The following is a 23,381-nucleotide window of genomic DNA, read 5'->3' as shown; positions in this document are numbered from 1 at the left end:
AATTTATTCATACTTTGCTGGGTATTAAAAAATCTTAGTCTTGAATGGGCATCCTTCAAATCTTTAAAAATAGTGCAACTTAAAGTGTGATTTTTGACTTGATAGAAATGTAATTATCTTTTGTGTATTTTAACATAAACATGCATATGGAAGCGAGGAGGTTGGGAAGAGACATTTGATTTGACACCATCATCAGTAATTATGTGCCTTTTTGAAACATTAACTGAATAAATTCTCTTTTGTTACCCTCATGGATTTAAATCTTTCTGCTATTTTAAAAATGTAAGTTAACCAGAGGAAGTTTGTGATAGCAAGTGAGGCTGTTCTTGAGTCTTGTGATACTTAAGGCCTTATTTTCAGAGTTGCAGAGAGCACCCACTGTATTCATCAAAAAGAAAAGGAGTACTTGTGGCACCTTAGAGACTAACGAATTTATTTGAGCATAAGCTTTTGTGAGCTACAAAATCATTCCCTCCGAACAATCAAGTGCTAAGGCCCTGTGTACACTACAATGGAAAATAATGTTGGAAGCAACCCTGTTTAAACAGTGTTAGACCCCATCTACCCTACACAATTAACCATGTTTAAGAACTGTTGTGAAACATGGCTGTTATCTGCATGTATAAACAAGGTTTCTTCCTGTGCAAGCAGAAAAATAAAACTGCGGGCTGGGGGAGCGGGGACTGTTTTGGCTATGTATCTACCATGGTTAAAAGAGTTGCCCAATGTTTTTCATGCACAGACGAGAAAAGTTTTAAAACCACACCACAACAATGTGCTGATGCTAAGCACAATTGTTTTGCAGTGATTTAGAGCCTGCGGGGGAATAAATTAAATTAAGAAATTAAATATTTGGTGTCAAATTTGGCAACAATCTGCATGCCTTATGCATACTGTCAGGTACTTCCTTAGGTTCAGTAGGGTGGAGCTCTGAATCTGCAGTGACACTGAATCCTTGACTTCATGATCAGGTCCTTGCCACAGCCCTGTATGGATAGCATAGGGTTCTTTCACTGAGTTTGGGATCAAGAGACCTTCCACTCTGGTTTCTTAGCTCTTTATTTTAGTCTCTGTCCTCAAGCTGACACACAGTTGGCAGCTCAGCGTCACTTGCTGGCCCCTGTGGTGGATAACATACTTTCCAGGCAGCCTGACAGAGAAATATCTGAGGCAGATGTTCAGCCCCTTCCTCCTCATTCGACAGATTGCTGGTGCTCTGTCTTGTTACACCAGGTTTGTTTTTCATTGGAATCTAAAGATAGAAAGGGTCAAAATCCAGTGAATCTTATTTAGTGATGCAACTGGCAACCAGTTTTGCACCCTCATTTTACCACAAAGCTCATTATTGTACCTTGTTCTTCAGACCTCCATACACCCAAAGGTCCTACAACATTCTGTCCAGTATGCTTTAACCTACAGCTTGCTGGTAATGGCTCCTTTGCTTTCTCCACCTTCTACAAAACTCAGAGAATAGAGGAACCTAATCACTTATCTTTTTTTTTTTTTTTTTTTTTTCCTGGCTGTATTTGGTGAACGTTTGTCCAGAAGGCATTGTTTAAGTCTTCCTCATGTCTTAATATCCCAGACCTATTTTCAATTGAATTCAGTGGTTTGAGCAGAAGGGTATAGACAATTTAAAATAATGGAAGGGCAGAGTATTAACTATTAGACTAAACTTTCAACACATCAGTCCACTAAACTATCATTTTTCTCTCGGGATTGAGTCACTGCTATATTTCTTTCCACTTATAATTGTTTTATAGTGAGGGTTGACTATCTCACTATTGTGATCAGTGCTGATTAATTCCTGAGTAAAGTATTGTGGAGCAAGCAGGTAAGACAGTATGCATTCATACAATTTTTACGTTTTGTCAACAGAGATGGTATTTACACTGCATGACTTTCAAGCTGAAATAATGCACCATTTTAAGAAATGGAGCAACATGTTCTGTTACCTAATATTTTATACTACAGTAAACTAAAGCACATTTTCAATAAACAGTATTCCTGAAAAGGGAGTTCTTCTTGGCAGTTCCTGGCTTGACAAAATGAACTTGAGTGTTCTGAGGCTGTATCTAAAAATGCATGTCTGGAAAATACCCCTTGCCACAATATATGATACTAGAAAAAGAGGTCATTCTGTAATACTTCAAAATTAAACTTCGTCATTTCTAGATGTAGTTCATAGTGATTCAAGGATCTGTGTAATGAGAATGGATACTGTGGAATGTTCCTCTTTTAATGTGTTCATATCTAACATCACACAGCAAATTTCTTTAATCACCCTTTTCCTTATTTCTGTTGTCCTTTAAATATTAATACCTTAGAAGATTAAGCAAATGTGTATTAGTAAATCCACAACTATGCCTGTGTATATAATGCTGCGTATGCATGTAATGTGTTGAATGGAAATTTACCAGCTCAGAACATTGGGCAGTATTAAAAATAGAGTTCATCTGTTGATTACATACAGCTCTGCGTTTCTCGAAGCTTGTTAGTGATGGATTATTTGTGTGGGCCAGGGGTGGGTGAAGAGGGCCTAGGATCTCACCTTGAAAGCTGTAGCAGTTTTCCTGGGTGAGAAGTGCTGGACACAACAGTTCTCTCCAAACACAGTAAGTGCCACTCACTGAATTGGTTAGAAAGGAGGAAGCAATACAAGGTGCTTCCTCAGCGCTGAGCACACTGCAGCTCAGTGGATGAGCTTGGTATCAGAGTGCTGATTTCCTCTATATGTCAATCTGGCCTGGATTCATTATTTAACAGTAACCATTTACAATGTAGTGCTTAGCAGCTCCAACTGGAACTGGGAGCCCCTTGTGAGCTGCTTTACAAATCTAAACAAAGACAAGGTCCCTGTTCCTGAAGACCTCTGAGTTTCATTTTCAAGGTATAAGAACCAGCTTTGAAAAATTGGATATTGTTTTTCAAATTGAGATCTAGAAGCTTCTAAAACAAAGTGTCTGATTTTTGTAAATACTATTTTTTGGACAATTAAACAAATCTCTATTGGACCAGCTTTTCTGTTTGTTCTCCCTAACACTGCTGCATGCATGTTAATGGAGAGATCTCAACAGGAATTTCACTCTATTAGGAGAGCAGCATTTAAATGCCACTAGCATGCTTGGTGCTGAACAAGAGGCAGACAATCTTCACCCCAAAGAGTTTATAATCTAAACATACAGCTCTCATTTCTCTAGTTGTGAAACAATTACGTTGCTCAGCCTTTGCAGAGTTGTGTAAGTGCAGCATTCCAATGGAGTGTGTGTGGGAAGAGATTGAGGTGTGGTAGCTTGGAGTGAAATCAGTGTGTGGGAACCCTATGACCCCCACATAAATATGCTTAAATTGGTTTTCTGAGGCATGAGAATAGAGCATTGAACCTTGTCAATAAGTGGTATTTCTTTGGGTGTTTAGGTTTACATTGTTCTATGTTAATTGAAATCTTGATTAGTGATTACAGCATTTTGCTAAGTTCAGCTGGATTCAATTCACTGAAGTGTGAACATAAAGTGCTCTTGAGTTACGGAAACATTCTAGGCTCTTGTTGAATCAAGTGCTCTTTCCGTTTCAGAAATACACGCCACGGGATTCAACTATCAAAATGAAGATGAGAAAGTTACTCTCTCCTTTCCCAGTACTCTACAAAAAGGTAAGAGGTGCTTCCAAAATCTCTCAGGGCAATCGACTTAAGATAATTCGACTGCTGCAGTAATTAAAGTGGTGTTTCACATCCACACTGTGCTTGTTCTTCAGCTGTGCGCATCCTCACCAGGCGTGCTTCCACCAACTTAACTGTGTGGGGCAATGAAAGCTGGAGCCCCGCTGTCCCAGGGCTGACAGCTCACAGCTGGAGACTCCATACTGCCCAGGGGTATGGGGGGCTCCAGCTGTCAGCCCTGAGGCAGGTGAGCTCCAGATGTGAGCCCCACAGTGGCGCTGACAGCCAACAGGCAATGTAAGTAACACTGTCTACACAGATACTGTGTCACCTAACTACATTGATTTAAGTGCTACGTGTCTCATGGATGTGGAGTTAAGTTGGTGTAGTGAGCGACTCACATCGGTGGGAGCTACATTTTAGTGTAGACGCTTACAAAACTGTCTTACGTCAACCTAACTCTGTAGTGTAGACCAGGCCTCAGACTGACATGCTACTTGTCTCAGCCAAGTTAAAATACTGTCACTTGGGATGGGTCTGTCTGCCTCTCTTATTGTGTATTCCTTTTGCAGTGTGTTTCGTTTAAAATTTCCCCCCCTGAATTTCACAATCTGATGGGAAAATGTCAGGCAACTGAACAGTTAGGGCCCAGTTTCTAACTAGCTTACGAATTAATATTTACATTGCAGTTAAACAGAGGGGCCAGTTTCCATAAAGCGTCAGTGTTGTTAGTAGGCTGTCAATTAAACTTGCAGTTAACGCAAGCGATTAATGCAAAACAAAATAACTAGATTAAAAAAAATAGCTGCGATTAATCGCAATTTTAATCGCCCTGGAAAACAACAATAGAATACCAATTTGAATTTATAATAAGTATTTTTGGATGTTTTTCTACATTTTCAAATATATTTATTTCAATTACAATGCACAATACAAAATATACAGTGCTCATTTTGTATTATTGTTTTGATTACGAATATACTCAAAAACAAAACAATGTAAAACTTTAGAGCCTACAAGGCCACTCAGTCCTACTTCTTGTTCAGCCAATCACTCAGACAAAAAAGTTTGTTTACATTTATGGGAGGTAATGCTGCCTGCTTCTTATTGACAATGTCACCTGGCAATGAGAACAGGCCTTTACATGGCACTGTTGTAGCTGGCATAGCCAGGTATTTGTGCCGGATATGCTAAACATTCGTATGCTCCTTCATGCTTCAACTTGTAGGCTCTAAAGTTTTACATTGCTTTGGCTGTGACTACAGTTACGTTAAAAATAAAAATCTACATTTGTAAATTGCACTTTCATGATAAAGAGATTGCACTACAGTAGGATTTCTCAATCTTTTTCTTTCTAAGCCCCCCCCCCGCCCCCCCAAAAAAAGGCTATAAAAACTCCACGGCCCACCTATGTCACAACATCTGTTTTTCTGCATATAAAAGCCAGGGCTGGCATTAGGGGGTAGCAAGCAGGGCAGTTGCTGGGGCCCCACACCACAGGAGCCCCTGCAAAGCTACATTGCTCAGGCTTCAGCCCCAGGTGGTGAGACTCAGGGTACTGGGCTTCAGCTCCATGCAGGCTCCAGCGAGTCTGTTAGCCCTGATTGGCAGACCCCCTGAAACCACCTCGCAGCGCCCCAGGGGGCCCTGGTCCCCTGGTTGAGAACCACTGCACTACAGTAATTGTATGAGGTGAATTGAAAAATACAATTTCTTTTGTTCAGTGCAAATATTTGTAATAACAAATAATATAAAGTGAGCACTGTATACTTTGTGTTGTGTTGTAATTGAAATCAATATATTTAAAAATGTAGAAAAACATCCAAAAATATATATAATACATTTAAATTGGCGGTCTATTAGTGATTTAAAGTGTGATTAAAATGGCAATTAGTCGTGACTATTTTTATCTCACGATTAATTGTGAATATTTTTTAATCGTTGTACAGTCCTGGTTAATAATTATCTAGTTAATTGAAAAACTCCTTTGTATAGAACTCCCTATATGAAGAGGGTGAGGATCATAGAAAATGGGCATGGTTCAGGTTACCATGACTCCTCTGCTCTGGCTCTTTTCTGGCTAGAGTTGCTTTCCGTTCTCAGTTCCCACCAAACAGGTAGCTTAATTGTTCACTGAATATTTTGGGTGTCTTGGCTAGGTGAAAACAAGACAAGAAGAGGACCAAGAAAAATTGGTGACCTGGGAATGACAGAAGTTGCTTAAGACTCAGCCCTCTTCTAGAGTCTTGATTCCATAACTGGGGATTAATGAGTGTTTGTATGGTGTTTTAAACATGTAAAACACAGTGCAAAGTGCTAAGTATTTGCTTGTAAAGTGCCTTAGTATCCCTGAATAAAAGATGTAGTAAGGGCAAAGTACTACAATGTAAGACTGCTCTATTTCAAGATTTACTCAGGATACTTATTCCCTTTCTGTCATCTAAACATAAAGTAACTTTTTGAGGCCAGTTTAGACCTCAGCATTGTTCAAGTAGTTGTTAGGGTTGGTGACATCATTGGATAGTCTAGGAGATGAATAGTTTCACATCTGACATGAGTTAAAATCTCTCCCAGGTTGGAAGGGACTGGTTATTGAGAGGCTTATATAAAATGAGCATTTGGATTCAGCCCATGTCCTGGAGGGGCTGATGTCCATCTCGCACAAATCCGTACCACAGTTGGGTCTTCTAGGCAGTCTCCTTTGGCAGCCCATGCAGAGAGGACCAAGACTGAATGGGTATGAAAAGTAAACTGAACTATCTTCTGACCTGATGGGGAGAAATCGATTAAAAGGTTGATACATTGGTGGGACACTGCAGATGCTCATACTTAAGTGTTTGTGCTGACTGAAATCACGTGGCCTACTGGTATTGCAGCATTTAAAGAAATCTTCCTATCAAGCCCCACACATTGTCTTGGCTATGGAATATTACCCAGCAGAAGTACCCTTTCTGCAGGTGGTGGTTTGGTGCTGACAACTCCAGGAATCTTTCAACAGATCCTTTGTGCTTGATATTGTCCTCTGTGGTTAGGCTTATTAACTGTTTTGCACAGTAATTAGTAGATTAATTTGTAGTTCAGTGGGAAAACATGTGCAGGTGATCGTTGTCTGCCTATAGGGATCATGGTGCCTAGCAGTGGCAGCATTGTAGTGAATTTGATAACGGCAATTTGTATGGTAAAATACTAGTGTCTGGGTCGGTTGGAAACACCCCTCTTGTAGAGATGTTTAAATATTTCACTGACTTAAAAAAAAAAAAAAAAAAAAATCTAGTGCAGGTTACTATCTACCTAGCTGTTTACAAAAAAGAATCAAGATTTGAAAGATACAAAATTTTAACTACTTTTAAAAATTCCATATTTCATTCTCTCATACTTCACTGTCTCAGTTCTTGAAGTTCCTCTCCTGGCTCCTCCAAGAAAGATTGGGGAGCTGCAGCAGGCTTCACATTTCATGTGCAGATGCACAAAGTCTGATTCCATGCATATAGCACTTAGCCTGTTGGTCTAGTTTGTTCATTATTGTGAGCCAGTAGAAGATTGAAATTTACAAGAATCCTATTTGTTCAATTATATTTGGCAGTAGCAGGTTGAAATTAAAACACAATGATGGGATTAAAGGTTTGTGGGTCCTCTTTTCTAGAATTCTAGTAGGCTTTTGCAAGAGCATATTTTAAATAAGAACAATTGTGCCTGAGCCTTAAAAATTACTGTCAGTCTAGCTCCTTAGTTAACAGTTGATTCTACATTAGAACTGTATCAGTGATTGGATTGCACTTGAATAAAGTTTAATTTGCATTGACACTGTAAATGACATTCACTTGACTTGAGACCTGCTCTACAAAGAACATTCTCACTGACACACTAGGTAAACAGCACTCGTGATAAAGTTACTTTGATGTGTCGGACACTGAAAGATGATTCTGTGATTGTTTGCTTTCAGCAATAGTGAAGTTTGCTCGTGAACACCAGAGGTGATTCTAATCATCTGCCTGCCATTGAGAGTTAAGCTTAGGAGCTATTTATGTGAGAGACTGTTTATCTGTTCTCTTGTTACCCAGAAAGGACTAAGCTGAATTAATATAGTGCTCTCCAAGCTTTGAATATACAAACTCCTTGTTAACTGTGTGGCACTTCTGTTTGCTGAGAGATTTTTTTAGGTTGGAATTTGACACCACAGTTGAATAAGGTGTATATTTTTATCTTTGCATGCAGATGTGTAACGATTCTAAGCAGATACAAATGTTACTGTGCTCTATTCTGTAGGTTATTGGCATGTTGCCTTTCTTAGCAAGATCAGGTTCCCATTTGGTGCTGAGGCATCAAGGGCAGAATAAATCCTGGATGTAACTGAATTAGATGTTAGAGCTCAGACAGAGCTCTACCTTGACTACTGTATTAGATTTTCATAAGATTCTATTAATAACCACTTAGGCACTCCATATAAATAGGCTTTCTAAGCCTACCTGTGGAGTTAAAATTAGCATCCCATCATGCATCCCTTACTCATAATTATAATGGTTGCTGTATCAGGTCCTTAAATTAGATAGAAAGGTAGAGCTTAGTCTGGTTACAATAAAGTAATAGAGTAGAAAAAGTGAATACAAGTGGAAGCCTCACAGGTACTGTACCAGTCAATTGCGGTATCTCCATGGCTGGTGAGATTCTGCTTGTATTACTCCTAAAGCTTAGCTGCCATTGAGCAGTGTTCTGTGCGATGCTGCCAAAAGCGGGGGGTGGTTTTGAGGGGTGCTGGCGATGGAGCGGTGGGTGGGGACGAATTGGAGGGAAGAGTTATTTCAGAAGGGCAGTGAGCCAACTAAATAGCTTGGCCTGAAAAAACAGACAAAATAAATGTTCTGTTTGGCACCTTCAAATAACATGTCCCATCTGTTCTTTTTTTGTCACAGGGACAGGGACGTTAAAGATAGACTTTGTTGGAGAGTTGAATGATAAAATGAAAGGTTTCTATAGAAGTAAATATACCACCCCTTCCGGAGACACGCGCTATGCTGCTGTCACTCAATTTGAGGTATGAGCTGTATTTGTGTTTTCAGAAAGGGTCATTCTTAATATAAGATTTACTCTTGGGAAAAGACTTGGGTACAGTTTTTCTAGTCTCAACTACACACATGGCCTGATTTTTTTGGAATCCATATTTTCCACGTCTCACTCTCAGCAAAGTAAAAGGTAATAAAAAATAAGCTTTGTACTGTGACCTAAAAGTCAAATTCAGGGTCTGGCAAATTCCTCAGTCAAGGTCTCTGTCTATATATAGTATATGCATATGTATAACAGCTGCAGTGTTAGAAACGAATTCCTTTAACAGCTGCTTTGAACCAAATGTCCATATAAATTGCCTTTTGAAAGTATACTAATTTTTTAATTTGACTGTCTGACTTACTCACAATATCTTAATGGCACTCAGGTTGTGTGCTGTCTTGTGTCTCAAGTATTCTATAACTGTTGACATCATGAAATGTTTATACCATTCTTTAAACCAGTGGTCTCCAACCTTTTTACACACAAAATCACTTTTTGAATTTAAGGGCAACCCAGGATCTACCCCGCCCCTTCCCTGAGGCCCCGCCCACTCCATCCACCCCGTTGCTCGCTCTCTTCCCCCCCCCCCCCACTTTCACCGGACAGGGGGTTGGGGTTTGGGAGAGGGGGTGCGGGTGCTAGGCTGGGACCAAGCGGTTTGCAGTGTGGAGGGGGGCTCCCGCCTGGGACAGGGGATGAGAGGTGCAAGCTCTGGGAGGGAGTTTGAGTGCAGGAAGGGGCTCCGGGCTGGTGCGGTATGGGGTACTGGCTCCTGCTGGGAGGCACTTACCTCAGGTAGCTCCTGGTCGGCGGCATAGCAGGGCTAAGGCAGGCTCCCTGCCTGCCCCAGTCCCACACTGCTCCTGTATGGGGCCCATGTGCCCCTGGGGAGGGCACGTGGCTCCGCGCGCTGCCTCTCTCTTCAGGCACTGCCCCTGCAGCACCCCTTGGTCACGGTTCCCAGTTCCCAGTCAATGGGAGCTGCGGAGGCGGTGCTTTCAGGCAGGTGCAGCATGTGGAGACCCCTGCCTCCCCCTCCCCTGGGGCTGCAGGGGTGTGCTGGCCACTTCTGGGAGCAGTGTGGGGATGGGGCAGGCAGGGAGCCTTAGTGGCAGCCCTGCTGCACTGACGAATTTTTAGCAGCCAGAGATCGCGATCCCTCCAGGATCAACCAGTTGATCGCGATTGACCAGTTGGTGACCACTGGTTTAACAGTTGTCTTAGTTTGTTACATAAACAAAACCATGAAGCACTCTTTCCTTTATCTAATGCACATAAAACATACCGTAGTGCGTGCAGTCTAATGAGATAATACAACCAAGGGGTCCTGTGTGCTTTCTATGGATGTCTGTGCACTCTCCCTTTCACATGACTGAAGCATTACTCAGGTCATGGCTGTGCTGAATTTTGCTCAGGGACTGTAAACTTCAGTGGCAACACAAGATGAATTTCTGTTGCCTTTTTTTTAACCTGAGAGTGAATTAAACTATATGCTAAGAGAAAACACACTAATCCAAGGGCCAAGGAAAATGAATAAGGAAACTTTTTCTAGCAGAGACTGACCATAGCTTGCCAGACTATCAATAGAATGTATTTTTATGTGCTTCATTGTGATAATCTTGGTGAAAGATTTGTTCAATTAATGCTCTTATTTCCTTCAGGCCACTGATGCTCGCAGAGCCTTCCCTTGCTGGGATGAACCTGCTATTAAGGCAACATTCGATATCTCATTGGTTGTCCCTAAAGACAGAGTAGCTTTGTCAAATATGGTAAGTGTTTAAAGTGCAAGTAACAAACTCAATTTTTTATAGCAACTGGCTATGTAGTGGTTTTATTTGCAAGTTAGTGATGTGTTTTGGTAATATCCATTAATAGGAAGATGGATTGTATTATTTGTCATTACTAAGCAATTATACTTGATTGAGGGAAGCTTTTTTTAAAGTAGATACCCATTGCTAGTAGACGCTAGTACAGAAATTAAATACGCTGCACAAGCCAGAGAGGGTTGTTTATTAAAACGAGTCCTAACACGTGGCATGACGTGCTGCTCAATTAAATGAATGAAAAAAATTAAACTTTTGCTGGTTTAGATAGCTACATAAGCATGCATGGCATTTTATAGATGAATAGGACCGGTCTCCGCCCTGGAAAGCTGATAATTAAAGTTTAGATGTAACAGGAGCAAGTGGTAGCAATTTCATCGCAGGTACAAAGCGGGTATCTTCGCATTCCCAATTTTAAATATGGTGTAAAGCTTCATGATAGTCATTTGCTACTAAGAAACCACTTTTCAGAGTCTCATCCTACAGGCTCCTATTGTTGGGATGACTGTTTACTAGTAAAGGCCATTTTCAGTTAAGACTCAGTTTCCTCTGCTCGGGCAGCTTGATGCTGCAATGTGTTAATGCAAGCCAGAAGTCTTGTCCAGCACCATTTTGTTGCAGCCATCCATTCAGTGTTTGAACAAAAGAATCATGCCCTGAAAACTTCATATGGGAAACTGGCTCCATAGGCATGGGTCCTGTCACCAGTCCTGGAGAGCGGGAGTCCAGGAACTGATAGCAAAAGCTATCCAGCAGACCTTAGCTACTGCAGTCTGATATTACTTGTGGAGTAAACGATACAAAATAAGTATTTGTGTTTCGGGGGGCTATAAATCTAATGAGCATTTTAAAGTTGTAATCCAGTGTTGCTTTTCATGGAACTAATCTGATTCCTTTTCCTGTTTTGTTGGAAAGAATGTCACTGATCGGAAGCCATACCCTGATGATGAAAATCTGGTGGAAGTGAAGTTTGCCCGCACACCTGTGATGTCAACGTACCTAGTAGCATTTGTGGTGGGAGAATATGACTTTGTAGAGACCAGGTCATCTGATGGTGTGTTAATCCGTGTTTACACTCCTGTTGGCAAAGCAGAACAGGGAAAGTTCGCATTAGAGGTAAATGCGCTTGAAGTGATTTCGCCACTACTTGTATAGTCCCCAGTTGCGGGGAGCCTATGTTCTGGCTGGGTTCTATCAACAGCACAATTAATGTGAAACTTGTCATGCTGCTTTGGTTTTGGTTTGATTAGTGACATGGAGAAACAAGGCTTGATAGTAAACTGAAATTCATTACATACAAAGAAAACATGAAGTCATGACAAAAATCTAGATTCTGACCCAACTGAGATGATTTAGCGTTATCACCTTTTATATAAAGTCAGTGTAAGGTAGTAGAGATTTGCTGAAGCCTGGAAAAAATTGGGGTACTTCCAAATGTTGGTACTCTGGCATTCCTGGAAGTCCCACCTTTTAGAAGTGGGATTTCTGGGGAAGAGAGCCAGTATGTGCTGCTTTCTGGAGTACTTACAGCCATGTGGAAATGTCAGTTCTGGCCTATCATTGTGAGTTAGTTCAAAATGTTTACTAGGTTTTTCCTTTTATTTTTTTGTAGGTTGCTGCTAAAACTCTGCCTTTTTATAAGGGCTACTTCAATGTTCCTTATCCTCTTCCTAAAATTGATCTCATAGCTATTGCAGACTTTGCAGCTGGTAAAGTAACTCACTTTATTGCTGAACAGTATTGATTTTCTTTGAATTTTAAACATTTAGGAAGAGGTGTGTATCAATGTCAATAAACCTTTGTATTTATTTTATAAAGGTGCCATGGAGAACTGGGGCCTTGTTACTTATAGGTATGCTGTTAAAATACTGTCTTTCCCCCCTTTGCTCACTAATTTTGGAGGCAATCCAACTGGTTTTAGGGAGCTGTCATGATTGGGCTTCATCCCAAGTAAGGTTGAGTAACTTCCTCCAAACTCTAGCTTCAGTCTTGAGTAATTTAGGCTTTTACACCAGAATGCACTGGTGTTCACATCTCAGAAGGGCAAGAATGAACTTTTAAGACTACTGGCCAAGATAGCCTTAAAGATTTTAAAAGCATCTGGCAGCAGCAGCTTCTGCAGAAAAAGAAAGTGTTTTCTTGGCTACATTCCCCCACCCTCTCCCAAGTTTTTGTAGTTATTTACACAGCTTAGAAAACTGTTTTTGATTTTTGCATGTTCTAGCCGTAGTCAGTAAACTTCTGCAACCATAGGACAAACGTGGGTTGAGTAATTTTTAAAACTTTATCTTGCCTTCCATTTTCAGTTGCTTGATCAGATGAGCTAAATTTCATACCTTCTGCTTGATAGTCTCGTGTTTGTTTTGAGCTGTTGGAAGGCGCTCCCTTCAGCCTCTGCAACATGAGACTCTCATTAGCTCTAGATTAATTAGCACTGAAGTGATATTTCAGGATTTTTCTTTTTAAATTTACTCCATTAATTTGGCCTTACAAAATTGTCATGAAAAATTACTGGCTCATGTACAAAATCTACTTGCTTGCTCTACTGTGCTGATGAGAACTGATATTTTTTTCTCTGTGCAAAAATTATTTGCCCTGAGTGAGTAGAATTTTGAAAGCCTGCTTTAATGCTAGTGCTATGTTCTCCCCTTGCATTCAGATTGGCAGTTTTGCCTCTTACCTGTATGATAGATAGGAGGCTGGCATAATGTGCAGGCTATATTTTATCCAAGACATTTTTCCCCCTTAGAGTTGCAGGAGTCTAAAAGTCTCTTCTGATTGACCTACTGAGCCATGGTTGTGTTGCAGGTGTTTGTAGATTTCTTTAGAGTTTCCCTTATAGGATCACAAGTGAAATGAGTGTGTGTGTCTGTGTGTGGATATTCGTATGCATCTGAGATGGTAAATGTAACACGACTGATGACTGGGCACGTGGATGGGTGGAGACTCCCTCTGGGTTGAGTGTGGGAAAGAAGGCTTGCTTTGCATACATTATGAAGTGTGAAAGCAAATTGCAGTCAAGGTGAGACTTCCCCCTGTTTTTTCTAGTCATGTAGCTGGACTATTTTTTGCAGAATAAAGTTTTTCTCCTGTCTGGGTTTCTTGCCCTTGATTTCATGCATACTTTGAGGAAGTGTTGCCCCAACTCATCCCAACAGCTCTGAAATTTAATGTAACTGCTTTTATGCGCAAACTGAAACAACTTCTGTTTTTCAGTTGTGCGGATCATGTTTGTAGGTTGCTTAGGTAATTCAGACTTTGAAATCTTATTTTTCCCAGGTGTGTGCTGCTCAATTAATTTATCTTTATTTCTTAAAAAACAGGGAGACTGCACTGCTGATTGATCCCAAAAATTCCTGCTCTTCGTCCCGCCAATGGGTTGCTTTGGTTGTGGGACACGAACTTGCTCATCAGTGGTTTGGAAACCTTGTCACCATGGTATCTAATATTTAAAGTATTTTTATTATTATTTGTATTACCATAGCACCTAGGAGCCCTAATCATGGAACAGTACCACATTGTGCTAGGCACTGTACAAATGCAGAACAAAAAGACTGTCCCCACCCCAAGACACTTGCAAGCTAATTAAGAAGAGATGTATCGTATGTTTAGATTTGACATGCTTCTCCTAGATTCTTCATGTGCCCCCTACAGTATCATGTAATAGACAGGTTGAGTAGATACTTTACAAAGCTGTCTTTTTAAAGTGGATTTTAAAATACTTACTTGACCAGATGCTCCTGAAGAACAGATGTATAAAGAGAAAAATGCTAATTAACCTGTTCTAGTTTATGTGTGCATGAGTTAATGTTAAGAAGTTGACAGCGTCTGTTTGAATGTAGTCAGAGAGTGGGAAGACAACAGCAAGTTTCCATGGAAATGAGTTAAGCCACCATATTAGATTACTTCTAAAGTGATAAATCATCATTTTCCTTTCTGGTAGGGATGATTCACTGTGTCATCAGCAACTTTTCATACTAAGCAGGCCTTCTCAGTTTGTGACACTGGGACTGTATTATTCTAATCCATTAGTTGAAAAGTTGCCTGGTAGTAGCTGACATAGATTATTTTGGGTCCATAGGGAACCAGTCTTCTGAATGATTGAAGCTGAAGCCATTTAGATGGGAATAAAAGTACGTGAGAGGCAGCAGGTTGAAAGGTGCTAATAAACGCCTCACTGTGCTTACAAACCTGGAAGCCATGTTTACTGAAGTGTCTGCCGACAAATGGCCTCTGCCGATCCTGATTAGATCTTTGCGGCGTTGTTGTAGCCTGACGCTCTCTTTCCTCTGAAGCCCCATCAAAAAAACCCTGCTAATGGGTCCTTGAAAGCCAACCATGTTACATATTAGGAAGCTTATGCGTTGCCAAAAGCAGAGTATGTTTGGTAATTGAACTAGAAGCACTGCAGCAAAAAGAGCATGGTTTCTGGGGCCAGCAGTTTCCTAGCCGTATCTTTTAGGCTGCCAAAACAGAGGTCATGACTTGGGTGAAAGATAGATTTAGATGTCACTTCACAGGGAAAGCAGTAAGGAAGGGGTTTTCAGACTTTTCTATAGTGTGGCATGCATCATAATAGAAAGTCTTGTGCACCACTTCTTTTCCCATTCACAATTGCACAGGCTACCTCCCTCAGTGACTCAAGTCCCATCCCTGTGACAGCAACAGCAAATAAGAGGAAAAGTAATACAGTAGAGACCTGTTTACGCAAGGTAGCGCCATGCCTTCCACTGCTCCCTGTTTAACACACGAGACTCGTTAACACGCAGTACAGGAACTTGCTAGGTAGCGCTACGGATTTGCTCACTAACTCACTGACATAGAAATCGACAGGAAGTGCGGAGCTGGAAACGTGTTGTACGTTTTTATTGATATTGCATGCACGCTTAGTCATTGTCACGCTAGAGAGATATACAATATATAGTAGTGTTATAGTAATATATATACTACATTAGAAAATTTTAACCGTAGGCCTAATATAACGGCAGAGGGCAAGCATCAGCGTTCCTACACTGTAGAAGAAAAGCTAGCTGCAATAGATAGAGTAAATAGCGGAGAAACCCAGGCCAAAGTTTCAAAAGATACTGGGATTGCCGAATCTACTTTCCGAGGATGGCTAAAAACCAAATCTAAATTGAACGGCTTTGTACAAACTATCGATTCTGCCTCAGGGCTTAAGCGAAAATGTGTGCGCTATTCAGTAAAACCCACAATAGACAAAGCCACACGCACGGGGTTTGCTCGGGAAAGGCTGAAAGGAATGCCGCTAAGTGGGCCAATGCTTCAAGCCCAAGCTACAAAATTTGGAAATTTAATGGGGGATGAATCATTCCAAGCCAGCAAGGGGTTTATAAGTCATTTTAAAAAGCATCATGGCAGTAGCACAGGTATCGATTTCTGGAGAAAGCCGATCAGCCGATGAATCGGCTGCGAACACATTTCCTGCCGAGTTAAAATCTCTTTTACAAAATGAAGACTACCACGAAGAACAACTTTATAATTGTGATGAAACAGCTTTATTTGCAAAACTGCTACCTGATAAGACTTTAGCCTTTAATTATGAGAGACAGAAAACAGCTGGATTAAAAAAGGATAGTGTGACTTTTCTTTTTTGTAGTAATAAGACGGGCAGCCATAAGCTTACCCCTCTTCTCGTTGGCCACTTCCATAACCCTCGCTGCTTTAATCCCTCAATAGAGCCAAACTACTAATAGTATACGCTAACAGCAAAAATGCTTGGATGACAAGACACATTTTCAGCAACTGGTTCCACAACCACTTTGTTCCAGCTGTTTGTAAGCATCTGCGGTCGAAGAAACTCGAAGCCAAAGCACTTTTGCTACTTGACAATTGTCCAGCCAATTCTCCAGCCGAATTACTGGTATCGAGCGATGGAAAAATTTGAGTGCTATACCTACCATTCAACACAACATCAAAAATTCAACTTTTAGACCAGAGCATTATTCAGAATTTTAAAAACAATTATTGACAGGAGCCTGATTTCGGTGATCGTGTCATGCGCGTCTTCAGGCATTTCCGAATTCCTGAAACAGTTAAACATGAAGGAAATTATTTATTTAGTTAAAAAAGCTTGGGATGGAGTAAAACAAAAGTCCATTGAAAACTGCTGGATGAAGGCTCTCGGTGATGCCTTTTCTGTCAAAGATGGCTCAGACTCGGAAAACTCCAGCAGTGGCACTGATTGAGAGCCAGACTTTGAAGGATTTTCGGAAGAAGACGTCCTACGAACACGCACACAGACAAAAGAAGATAAAGGTAAACTTCTCTTTCAAATTATAAAAGATTTTAGTTTGGATCCAGTGCCGGAAATCATTACCGAGTGGCTGGAGATGGATGAAGATTGCCAGACTTCAGATTTTCTGTCCGAGGAAGAAATATTAATGGGATGCGAGGCTATGTCGGATTGCGAAAGTGATGGTGAGGATGTCGTTGAAAAGGTCAACGTTTCGCCCACAGAAGCCTTTAGTGCTGTAGAAACTGTTGTAAGATTTATGGAGGGGCAAAATGTGGAAAATATCGAAATGATTCATCTGCGGCAAATGACAGACTTCATAAGAGAGAGAAAAAAAGTGAGCCAGAAAGCGCAGAAAATAACGGCGTTTTTTCTAAGTGAATCATAGACACTTTTTTCAGCATAGCCTTCTTAGCCCGCAGTCCGTTAACGTGCGGTCATGATGGCTTCACTCCCGACACCCGCGCGTAAACGGGTCTGTACTGTATTAAGATAGTATATAATGTATTTTTAGCTTTTAATGCAGTTGGACAGCTAGAAATTAAGAGAGCTGGCATTGTGTGATCAACCAGTTCTTTGTGGATCACTAGCAAGTGTTTTTGGGACACCAGTGGCTCACAGACAATCAGTGGTCTAACCGCAGCTTGAGAACCACTACAGTAAGGCATTTAACAAAGCAATATCACTTGTCTTATAAGGGCTTGGCTGCTTTGATAAAGTTTTACATTTTCTTTCCCTTTTGAAGCTTTGTCCCATTCATAAAGTTTTTTCTTTTAATTTTCATATTTTCAAATTTTTTGTATTTGAAATAGGATTGTTTTGTGAAATGCAAGTCTTTCACTTTCCCATTTCAGGTAGCTTGTTGCACACAGGGAACAAAGATACTATCACTGCAGGAAGTGTCAGTTACATCATGGTTACAATGTGCCAATGTTGGATCTTACCTGATAGCACAGCCCTCAAATGCCAGCTCTTTAACACTGAGGATGTTAAACTAATTGGAATCAAAATAGTTCTGGGAAATAAATGGATGCCTGTGCAACAAGACTGTAGTTGTCTACCCCGGTCTTTAGTTTTCACTGGGGTAGGCCAGCAGCTTGTTGCACTTAGCATGTGACTGACAGCCACTTATACTTCATGAAATTAATACAGAAAAAACCTGACTTGTTGGGAGTTTGAAAGTAAAGTTGAATGTCTTTCATTTTTCACAGTTGCATTAATCCTTTGACACCAGTACTACATTTAAGTTCTGGAACTTTGTCTTGAAAACAGATTTAATCAGAACTATAATGAAAATTGGACAGTCTCCGCTCTAAAAATAAATAATGTTGGACTTATCTGTGTAGAATGTCAGTAAAATTATTTCTTATCATATTCCCTCTGTGATGTTTCATTCTTAACTGGGAAGTAGAATTGCTGTGTGGCTGAATTTCTATTGAGTTGACTCTGCAGCACTTTTCTTCTCCTTAAATAGACATGGCAACTTAATCAAACATATCTGAATTTACCTACCACTGTTTTATAAGTAAGAGTACTATATCTGAAAGAAATAAGAGGATGGGAAAGTCTTTTCCTCTATTTTTTTTTTCCAGTTTCACATGTAGTCTGTTTCCTTATCTCAGTACAGTAGACATTCTCTCTCTTAGCCAGGGATGGAGAAGGAACATGCATTTAAAATATAGTACATATAATTGTACACCTGCAAAAATTGTCAGTGACTGAGTCTTGGATAGGTATAATCCAGAAATTACTTTAACTTCCTTTTTCAAGAAAAAAATTACTAGATTTCAGGTTTTCAATATCTGTTTACAACAGTATTCTTTCTCCCTCAGGTATCCAAACTCCTTTTCCATTACCTGTAAGGACATTAATACAAAAATTCCTGTGCAGCTGTGGTTGATGGAGGCCTTTTCCAGGATTTGGCTACTTTGTTGAACTGTGGCCTTCCATGCCACAGACAGCTTCCCCAATCTGGTCTTCCCTTGTCAGCTTCCTGTAACTGTTCCCTCTGTGGCTCTGTGCTCAAATCCAGCCTCATATGCAGCTTGTACAGCAATTTCTTTTGTACCCTCTGCAGGTTTGCCCTCTCCATTTTGAGTTCTTGGAAGCACATCTCACCTAGCAAATGGTTGCTAGATAGGCCATTCTGCACTGGGTTCAGTTCAGTCCACAAGCTGTTCTAAGGCTAAAGGGGATACTTTTGTGTAACCAGTCTGCTGTGTGTTCTATTCCACTTCCTGAATTTGACTTCTCCATATTGTGGAATTCAGATACCAGCTCAGTAGACCTTTCTCTCTGATTTGCGGTTAACTGGGCCGTTAATAGGTTATAGTCTGTAATGCAGACTTTTTAGTTGAGTGAGTAGGAAGAGTTAAAATAAGTGAAACTAGAGAAATAAAGCATTTTATATTCAAATACTCTTTTCTTTCCAGGAATGGTGGACCCACCTCTGGCTGAATGAAGGCTTTGCCTCCTGGATTGAGTATCTCTGTGTAGACCACTGCTTCCCAGAATATGATATCTGGACTCAGTTTGTTTCTGCTGATTACACACGAGCTCAAGAGCTTGATGCCTTAGACAACAGTCATCCTATTGAAGTGAGCTGTAACTCCCTGCTACTGGCATTGTCTCTCTTTCAGTTAAACTAGGAATTCTTGGTAGAAACCTTCCACTGATAGCTAGAAAGGAGGGAAGTGTGCAGGCATTCACAATGCAAAGCAAAATCTCAAATTGCTTTTGCATCTAGTAGATTTTCTGTTAAAATAGGAAGGACTCTTCTAGTAAAAGTAGTACTTAAGGGAGATCTGAAAGCTCAAGCAATTGGTAATGGTTTAAAGACACTTTCATCTCTACTGACTTGAGCTGGCGAACTAGTGACCAAAACACATGGTTTTTCCTCTGACAACAGTGAAATGAGTTGTTGGGTCTCAGTCCAGTTCCTAGTCAATACTTGCCCACATTAGAAGCATCCACCACTAATTGGTACCTTTGAGCCTCAGCACTGAGGGAAGGGTAGACCAGAAGGCAGTAACTTCCCTGTAATCCTTAGAGATGGTCACTCCGGTTCAGAATTTGAGGCCCATTAACAGGACAATATGAGGAAACGCATGTTGCCGCTGCTTGTGCTGTACCTGTTCTGTGAACAAATAAGAATGTAAGTCTTCTGGGCTGTCAGTCTGGCACCTTAACCTAAAAATGCATAAAATGTCATTTAAAATTTTGAAAATTAGGCTGCTCATCTGCTTAGTATTTGTACAGGTGAGGTGGTAGCTGTTGGATCTATTCATATATATTTAGAGTCTAGCCTCCATTATATAAATGTGACAGGGATTTAATATGTTCAGTCAAGCTTTCAGATAATCAAGGAAATACTTAATGTAATAGATATCAGGGGGCATGATCCTGCTTTGCATAACAGGGAATTTTGGATACTTGTAGATGTACTGCTATCACCCAGAGACAGGTACAGTGCTGGTACTCTTAGAAGTTTACTTTTCTCATTGCCCCATCAGTAACCAGTTTTCATTATATTATTTTTTTACTTTGAGCTCAACCAAATTTAGTCAAGTCAAAGTGTGAGTGTTTGAGTGTAGATCATGGGCCACAAAGGACTGGGACAAGACCTTCAGACCTATTTATTAGGGGCTGGAACCTAAGCACAAGACTGTCAACCTATAAACGAATCCTAACACCGCCATCTCTGAACAAATCTAGTTGAAGAGGCATATTAGGCAGGCTTAGTAAGAGATTCAGACATGGAGATAGGCTACATGAACCTCTCCTGTAGCTGAACTATTAAATAAGAATATTGTTTTAGCATTGGCTATTGAGACTTTTTTGTTCTGTTCATTGGAACTGGAGTTGCAGATAAGATGTTCTTATTCTAACTACACATTGTACTGTAAACCCCAGGTCAGCGTGGGCCACCCATCTGAAGTAGACGAAATATTTGATGCTATTTCTTATAGCAAAGGAGCATCTGTAATCCGAATGTTACATGACTACATTGGAGATGAGGTAAAAATGCACAATGCTATTGTACACAATTTAATTCAGATTGTTAGTAAAAACTCTTGTTGAACAGTTAAAAACAGATGTATGTTTGTCATTTCTGGTTGCTGAACGTTTATATTCCTGAACACTAATTTTCCCACTCAGTTTTGGGGAGCCATAACTACACTTCGAGAGGAAATGTAAACACCCTGAATAAATTCAAGGGGGAAGTAAGCTATTCGGACAATATAGAAACATGATTGTTTAAAAGTTCTAAATGCATTTGAAGCTTGAATGTCACCTACCAATAATGCTACAAAGCCATTTTGGTGCCTAATGTCACAACCTAGGAGAGTGGCAGATAAGTAAAACCGGTGCTAGGGATCCTTGACTGGTGTGTGGAAGTAAGTGCACTACACTGGAAGGCAAGTAAGAACCTCCTTTCTGGTGCAATTACATGTTTAATTGTATGTTTCTAGGATTTTCGGAAAGGAATGCATTTGTACTTAACCAGGTTCCAGCAGAGGAATGCAGCTACAGGTAATCAGCAGTTATTCTTGTACTTTATCCAGGAAAGCTCAACTCTGGAGAATTAAATTGTCAGCGGTATCTTGGGTTTCTAAAATACCCAGTTTCCCTGCTGAGTTGACTGAGATGCAAGGAAGTCAATAGACTTGCACTTGAGGTCATGTAATGAGTCAGTAGCTCAGCCTGGATTAGAACCCAATATACTCTTGGCTTTCTCCCAATCCGTTTCTCTAACCTCCGGAGTACACAAGCACGATGATCAGAAAGAGCTGTTTTTACCTCAGTAAAGCTGCCTGTGCAGTAGTCTAATTCAGAATTTTTGCCCTTGAGGCTTTTTTCTAATGAGTGGTTGGTTTTTCAGAAAAAGAAAAGGAGGACTTGTGGCACCTTAGAGACTAACCAATTTATTAGAGCATAAGCTTTCGTGAGCTACAGCTCACTTCCTCAGATGCATATCGTGGAAACTGCAGCAGGCTTTATATATACACAGAGAATATGAAACAATACCTATTCCCACCCCACTGTCCTGCTGGTAATAGCTTATCTAAAGTGATTTCCAGCACAAATCCAGGTTTTCTCACCCTCCACCCCCCCACACAAATTCACTCTCCTGCTGGTGATAGCCCATCCAAAGTGACAACTCTTTACACAATGTGCATGACAATCAAGCTGGGCTATTTCCTGCATAAATCCAGGTTCTCACATCCCCCCACCCCCATACACACAGAAACTCACTCTCCTGCTGGTAATAGCTCATCCAAACTGACCACTCTTCAAGTTAAAATCCAAGTTAAACCAGAACATCTGGGGGGGGGGGTAGGAAAAAACAAGAGGAAACAGGCTACCTTGCATAATGACTTAGCCACTCCAAGTCTCTATTTAAGCCTAAATTAATAGTATCCAATTTGCAAATGAATTCCAATTCAGCAGTTTCTCGCTGGAGTCTGGATTTGAAGTTTTTTTGTTTTAAGATAGCGACCTTCATGTCTGTGATCGCGTGACCAGAGAGATTGAAGTGTTCTCCGACTGGTTTATGAATGTTACAATTCTTGACATCTGATTTGTGTCCATTTATTCTTTTACGTAGAGACTGTCCAGTTTGACCAATGTACATGGCAGAGGGGCATTGCTGGCACATGATGGCATATATCACATTGGTGGATGTGCAGGTGAACGAGCCTCTGATAGTGTGGCTGATGTTATTAGGCCCTGTGATGGTGTCCCCTGAATAGATATGTGGGCACAGTTGGCAACGGGCTTTGTTGCAAGGATAAGTTCCTGGGTTAGTGGTTCTGTTGTGTGGTATGTGGTTGTTGGTGAGTATTTGCTTCAGGTTGCGGGGCTGTCTGTAGGCAAGGACTGGCCTGTCTCCCAAGATTTGTGAGAGTGTTGGGTCATCCTTTAGGATAGGTTGTAGATCCTTAATAATGCGTTGGAGGGGTTTTAGTTGGGGGCTGAAGGTGACGGCTAGTGGCGTTCTGTTATTTTCTTTGTTAGGCCTGTCCTGTAGTAGGTAACTTCTGGGAACTCTTCTGGCTCTATCAATCTGTTTCTTTACTTCTGCAGGTGGGTATTGTAGTTGTAAGAAAGCTTGACAGAGATCTTGTAGGTGTTTGTCTCTGTCTGAGGGGTTGGAGCAAATGCGGTTGTATCGCAGAGCTTGGCTGTAGACGATGGATCGTGTGGTGTGGTCAGGGTGAAAGCTGGAGGCATGCAGGTAGGAATAGCGGTCAGTAGGTTTCCGGTATAGGGTGGTGTTTATGTGACCATTGTTTATTAGCACTGTAGTGTCCAGGAAGTGGATCTCTTGTGTGGACTGGACCAGGCTGAGGTTGGTGGTGGGATGGAAATTGTTGAAATCATGGTGGAATTCCTCAAGGGCTTCTTTTCCATGGGTCCAGATGATGAAGATGTCATCAATATAGCGCAAGTAGAGTAGGGGCTTTAGGGGACGAGAGCTGAGGAAGCGTTGTTCTAAATCAGCCATAAAAATGTTGGCATACTGTGGGGCCATGCGGGTACCCATAGCAGTGCCGCTGATCTGAAGGTATACATTGTCCCCAAATGTGAAGTAGTTATG

At 40.8% G+C, this 23,381-nt stretch overlaps 1 protein-coding gene across 1 annotated transcript in view; it reads left to right on the top strand.

Annotated features, from left to right (window-relative positions):
• NPEPPS (aminopeptidase puromycin sensitive) overlaps positions 1-23,381 on the top strand; it is a 67,635-nt gene that overhangs the window by 18,832 nt on the left and 25,422 nt on the right. The window contains exons 3-12 of the mRNA XM_084615852.1: positions 3,575-3,652; positions 8,572-8,693; positions 10,366-10,473; positions 11,443-11,643; positions 12,140-12,236; positions 12,346-12,379; positions 13,851-13,965; positions 19,213-19,377; positions 20,693-20,797; positions 21,253-21,313. Of these exons, the coding sequence (XP_084471978.1) occupies positions 3,575-3,652; positions 8,572-8,693; positions 10,366-10,473; positions 11,443-11,643; positions 12,140-12,236; positions 12,346-12,379; positions 13,851-13,965; positions 19,213-19,377; positions 20,693-20,797; positions 21,253-21,313 (1,086 nt within the window). The remainder of the gene's footprint in view (positions 1-3,574; positions 3,653-8,571; positions 8,694-10,365; positions 10,474-11,442; positions 11,644-12,139; positions 12,237-12,345; positions 12,380-13,850; positions 13,966-19,212; positions 19,378-20,692; positions 20,798-21,252; positions 21,314-23,381) is intronic.

This window comes from Lepidochelys olivacea (assembly GCF_965140295.1).
Source record: "Lepidochelys olivacea isolate rLepOli2 genome assembly, chromosome: 27".
NCBI lineage: Eukaryota > Metazoa > Chordata > Testudines > Cheloniidae > Lepidochelys > Lepidochelys olivacea.
Note: the sequence above shows the minus strand (reverse complement) of the source record. Positions and strands in the feature narration are given on the sequence as shown.